The sequence below is a fragment of the Onychostruthus taczanowskii genome, unplaced genomic scaffold (assembly GCF_017590055.1).
Source record: "Onychostruthus taczanowskii isolate IOZ18803 unplaced genomic scaffold, ASM1759005v1 scaffold751, whole genome shotgun sequence".
Classification (NCBI taxonomy): domain Eukaryota; kingdom Metazoa; phylum Chordata; class Aves; order Passeriformes; family Passeridae; genus Onychostruthus; species Onychostruthus taczanowskii.
This window is the reverse complement of record NW_024505351.1, coordinates 1-5,839: the sequence shown is the minus strand read 5'-3', so window position 1 is coordinate 5,839 and position 5,839 is coordinate 1. Positions and strand designations below refer to the sequence as shown.

At 50.0% G+C, this 5,839-nt stretch overlaps 1 protein-coding gene across 1 annotated transcript; it reads right to left on the bottom strand.

The window, feature by feature from the left end:
* Nucleotides 1-1,971: 1,971 nt before the first annotated feature.
* LOC121345910 (neuralized-like protein 4) lies at nt 1,972-5,159 on the bottom strand (the record flags this gene model as incomplete). The annotated part of the gene is made up of 4 exons (XM_041423213.1): nt 4,891-5,159; nt 3,682-3,742; nt 3,278-3,304; nt 1,972-1,998 (listed from the first exon to the last, which is right to left on the bottom strand). Coding segments are annotated over exons 1-4 (340 nt in total), but the record flags the coding sequence as incomplete, so codon positions are not given.
* Between the last annotated feature and the right edge of the window lie 680 nt (nt 5,160-5,839).

Sequence of the window (5,839 nt, the reverse complement as noted above, 5' to 3'; positions counted from 1 at the left end):
TGAGGAAAAATGGGGGGGAATGGGGGGGAAAATGGGGATAAAATGGGGAAAAATGGGGGGAAAATGGACAAAATGGGGAAAATGGGGGAAAATGGGGAAAAATGGAGGAAAAATGGGGGGAAATGGGGGGAAAACGGGGAAAAACCCACAAAAAATGGGGGGAAATGGGGGAAAATAGGGAAAAATGGGAGAAAATTGGGATAAGTGGGGGAAAATGAGGAGAAAATGGGGGGGAAATAGGGAAAAAACAGGGAAAAATAGGGAGAAAATGGGGGAAATTGGGGGGAAATGGGAAAAAATGGGGAGAAATGGGGAAAATTGGGGAAAAACGGGGGGAAATGGGGGAAAATGGGGAAAAATGGAGGAAAAATGGGGGGAAATGGGGGGAAAACGGGGGGAAAATGGGGGGAATATGGGGGGGAAATGGGGAAAATGGGGAAGGAGGAAACGAAAAGATTTGGCACATTAGCATAAAGGGGTGTGGTTTTACTGCTTTGGTCACACCCCCCTGCTTGACCACACCCACAACTACACAGGTAATTGTGCTTCATTAGCATAAAGAGGTGTGGTTTGATCTGGCCACACCCCCATGTGTGACCACACCCACAGCTCCCATATATGAGCACTCATTAGCATAAAGGGGTGTGGTTTGCTATGGTCACACCCACATGTGTGACCACACCCACAGCTCCCATATATGAGCACTCATTAGCATAAAGGGGTGTGGTTTGCTATGGGAACACCCCCATGTGTGACCACACCCACAGCTCCCATATATGAGCACTCATTAGCATAAAGGGGTGTGGTTTGCTCTGGTCACACCCCCATGTGTGACCACACCCACAGCTCCCATATATGGGCACTCATTAGCATAAAAGGGTGTGGTTTGCTCTGGCCACACCCCCATGTGTGACCACACTCACAACCCCCATATATATGGGCACTCATTAGCATAAAGGGGTGGATTTACATCCACAACTGCCATATATGGGCACTCATTTACATAAAGAGCTGTTGTTTATTGCAGCCACACCCCCTCATGTGTGGCCACCCCCACACCGCCATATATGGGCATTCATTAGCATAAAAGGGTGTGGTTTGCTGTAGCCACACCCCACTCATACATAAGCACTCATACAAACCCCATATATGGGAGCCATATTAGCATAAATGGGGGTGGTTTATTGGAGCCACACCCTTCATACATGACCACACCCACAACCCCATATATAGTCATTCATTAGCATAAAGGGATGTGGTTTGTTTCAGCCACACCCCACTTATGTGGCCACACCCCCAACACCCAAACATAGAAATCTCATTAACATAAGTGGGTGTGGCCTGTTGCAGCCACACCCCTCACATGCAGCCACACCCACAACCCCATATATGAGCATTCATTAGCATAAAGGGGCGTGGCTTGGTGTCACCACTTCCCCTCACCTGTGACCACACAAACCCCACATACAGGCACCTCATTAACATAAATGGGTGTGGCCTGCTGCAGCCACACCCCTCACACGCAGCCACACCCACAACCCCATATATGGGTATTCATTAGCATAAAGGGGCGTGGTTTGTTGCACTCCCATCTCTTCATGTTCCCACCCACAACCCCCCACCTATGCCCCCTCATTAGCATAAAGGGGCGTGGCCGAGGCACTCACCGCCCCCTGGTGGCTGCAGGCTGTCGGGGGTAAAAATGGAGAAAAAATGGGATTTAAGGAGGATTTGTGTGGAGTTGTTCCAGGAGGTCACCTGAAAATGGGAAAAAATGGGGAAAAATGGGAATAAAATGGGATTTTTGGGGGTAAAATGGCGGAAAAATAGGATTTAAGGAGGGTTGTAGGAGCTCACCTAAAAATGGGAAAAAACAGAGTGAAAATGGGAAAAGATGGGGTTTGGGGTTTGGGGTCCCCGTGGTGCTGCTGGGGAACTCCAGCTCGGGGGGTCCAGGGCGGTGACGCCCACCTCGATGGAGCCGCTCCAGGAATTCACCTGGAAACGGGGAGAAAAAGTGGGATTTAGGGGAAAATATGGGGAAAATGGGGAAAAAATGGGGTTTTTGGGGGGTAAAATGGGAAAAAAATGTGATTTTGGGGGCTAAAATGCGGAAAAAATGAGATTTACGGGGGTAAAAATGGAGAAAAAATGGGATTTAAGGAGGGTTTGGGTGGAGTTGTTCTAGGAGTTCACCTAAAAATGGGAAAAAATGAAAAAAAATTGGGATTTTTGGGGGTAAAAGGGGCAAAGAATGGGTTATGGGATCCAGCGTGGGACAGAGATCTCAGCCTGAGAGAGCCGCTCCAGGAGTTCACCTGAAAATGGGAAAAAATGGGGTTTTTGGGGGGTAAAAGGGGGGAAAAAATGGGATTTTGGGGGGTAAAATGGAAAGAAAATGGGAGTAAATGGGATTTAGAGGAGATTTCGGTGGTGTCGCTCCAGGGATTCATCTGAAAATGGGAAAAATGGGAAAAAATGGGGTTTTTGGGGGGTAAAATGGGGGAAAAAATGGGATTTTTGGGGGGAAAAATGGAGAAAAAATGGGATTTAAGGAGGGTTTGTGTGGAGTTGTTCCAAGAGTTCACCTGAAAATGGGAAAAAATGGGGTGAAAATGGGAAGAAAATGGGATTTTCAGGAATAAAATGGGTAAAGAATGGGTTATGGGATCCAGTGTGGGACAGATCCCAGCCTGAGAGAGCTGCTCCAGGAGTCCCTCTAAAAATGAGAAAAAACTGGGGAAAAATGGAAATATGTGGGAATTAGAGAGAGTTTGGGTGGAGCTGCTCCAGGAATTCACCTAAAAATGGGAAAAATGGAATAAATGGGGCGGAAATGGGACAAAAATGGGAAAAAAATAGCAAAAAACCTGGGATTTTTTGGAGATAAAATGGGAAAAAATTAGATTTTCTGGTGTAAAATGGGAAAAAAACGGGATTTAAAGAGGGTTTGGGTGGAGCTGCTCCAGGAGTTCACCTGAAAATGGGAAGAAACTGGAAAAAAAAAAGAAATTAGAGAGGGTTTGGGTGGAGCTGCTCCAAGAATTGACCTGAAAACGGGAAAAATGGGACTGGAAAGGAGTTTGGGGCTCCTGAAATCCCGGCCCAGGGAGCGGCCGTCCCCCAGCACCGAGCAGCCCTCTCCCAGTCCTCCCAGTTCCTCCCAGTTCTCCCAGTTCTCCCAGTTCCTCCCAGTTCAGATGGGGTTTGGGGTTTGGGGTCCCCGTGGTGCTGCTGGGGAACTCCAGCTCGGGGGGTCCAGGGCGGTGACGCCCACCTCGATGGAGCCGCTCCAGGAATTCACCTGGAAACGGGGAGAAAAAGTGGGATTTAGGGGAAAATATGGGGAAAATGGGGAAAAAATGGGGTTTTTGGGGGGTAAAATGGGAAAAAAATGTGATTTTGGGGGCTAAAATGCGGAAAAAATGAGATTTACGGGGGTAAAAATGGAGAAAAAATGGGATTTAAGGAGGATTTGTGTGGAGTTGTTCCAGGAGGTCACCTGAAAATGGGAAAAAATGGGGAAAAATGGGAATAAAATGGGATTTTTGGGGGTAAAATGGCGGAAAAATAGGATTTAAGGAGGGTTGTAGGAGCTCACCTAAAAATGGGAAAAAACAGAGTGAAAATGGGAAAAGATGGGGTTTGGGGTTTGGGGTCCCCGTGGTGCTGCTGGGGAACTCCAGCTCGGGGGGTCCAGGGCGGTGACGCCCACCTCGATGGAGCCGCTCCAGGAATTCACCTGGAAACGGGGAGAAAAAGTGGGATTTAGGGGAAAATATGGGGAAAATGGGGAAAAAATGGGGTTTTTGGGGGGTAAAATGGGAAAAAAATGTGATTTTGGGGGCTAAAATGCGGAAAAAATGAGATTTACGGGGGTAAAAATGGAGAAAAAATGGGATTTAAGGAGGGTTTGGGTGGAGTTGTTCTAGGAGGTCACCTGAAAATGGGAAAAAATGGGAAAAAATTGGGATTTTTGGGGGTAAAAGGGGTAAAGAATGGGTTATGGGATCCAATATGTGACAGAGATCTCAGCCTGAGAGAGCCGCTCCAGGAGTTCACCTGAAAATGGGAAAAAATGGGGAAAAAATGGGATTTTGGGGGGTAAAATGGAAAGAAAATGGGAGTAAATGGGATTTAGAGGAGATTTCGGTGGTGTCGCTCCAGGGATTCATCTGAAAATGGGAAAAATGGGAAAAAATGGGGTTTTTGGGGGGTAAAATGGGGGAAAAAATGGGATTTTTGGGGGGAAAAATGGAGAAAAAATGGGATTTAAGGAGGGTTTGTGTGGAGTTGTTCCAAGAGTTCACCTGAAAATGGGAAAAAATGGGGTGAAAATGGGAAGAAAATGGGATTTTCAGGGATAAAATGGGTAAAGAATGGGTTATGGGATCCAGTGTGGGACAGATCCCAGCCTGAGAGAGCTGCTCCAGGAGTTCCTCTAAAAATGAGAAAAAACTGGAAAAAAAATGGAAATATGTGGGAATTAGAGAGAGTTTGGGTGGAGCTGCTCCAGGAATTCACCTAAAAATGGGAAAAATGGAATAAATGGGGCGGAAATGGGACAAAAATGGGAAAAAAATAGCAAAAAACCTGGGATTTTTTGGAGATAAAATGGGAAAAAATTAGATTTTCTGGTGTAAAATGGGGAAAAAACGGGATTTAAAGAGGGTTTGGGTGGAGCTGTTCCAGGAGTTCACGTGAAAATGGGAAGAAACTGGAAAAAAAAAAGAAATTAGAGAGGGTTTGGGTGGAGCTGCTCCAAGAATTGACCTGAAAACGGGAAAAATGGGACTGGAAAGGAGTTTGGGGCTCCTGAAATCCCGGCCCAGGGAGCGGCCGTCCCCCAGCACCGAGCAGCCCTCTCCCCCAGCCCCCCGCTCCCCTCACCTTCCTATCGATCCTCACGGTGAAGACGCGCCCGGGCCTCAGCGGCTCCCGGCTCAGCACCAGCCCGTGGTTGAACTCCTGGCCGGGCTGGGCCCTGGCGGCGCTGCGGCCGCCCTGGGACAGCGACACGAGGCGCCCGCAGCGGGGATGGAGCTCCGGGGGCGGCCCCGGGGCTCCCCCCGAGGCTCCCCCTGAGGAGCCCCCGCCGGGCCCCGGCGCCGCCATCGCTCCGCGCCCGCCCCGCTCCCGCCCCGCCGCCAGCGCGACGCTTTCGCGACCTTTTCGCGACCCTTTCGCGGCTCGGCGCGCTTCACGGCGGTGTGGCAGAGGTTTTGTTTAGCCCATTTTTTCCCCACCAAAAGCGCTCGGCGATGCCCCTCCCCTCCCTCTCAGCGTTCTCTCCGTCCTTCTTTCCCCTCCCCCGCCCTCCTCGCCCTCCCCCACCCCGCTGGGGTTGTTCCCCTTCCCGCTTTTCTCTCTGGCAGCGCTTTACGGCAGCCCCTCAGAGCGGCCTTCCTCGCTTGACGGCGGAGTGGCGGTGGCCCTCCCTCACACCCCTTCCTCGCTTTACGGCAGACGCCCCGGCAACGGTTGCCATGGGGACGGGCCCTGCCTAGCAACGGCGCTCATTAAGGAGGGGCGTTAATTACGGGCCGCCGGTAATTAGCGCCGGGGGGTCCTGGGGAGGGGAATAAAGCGGCGGCGAGGAGCTGACCGCCGGTACCGCGCGGCGCGTGGGGTGTCCTGTGATTACTGCGGTAATTAGCGCTAATTAGGGGTAATTAGGAGTTAATTAATTAAAAAAAGGAGGAGCGGCGCTGTCCAGGGTCTGAAAGGTTGAAATTAATGTTAATTAGGGTAATTAGGGGCATAGCAGTACTGCATCCCCCGCAGAAATTCACCCGGTGTTTTCCCCTGAAATTTTCCCCCAAAATTCCCCAAAAATTCC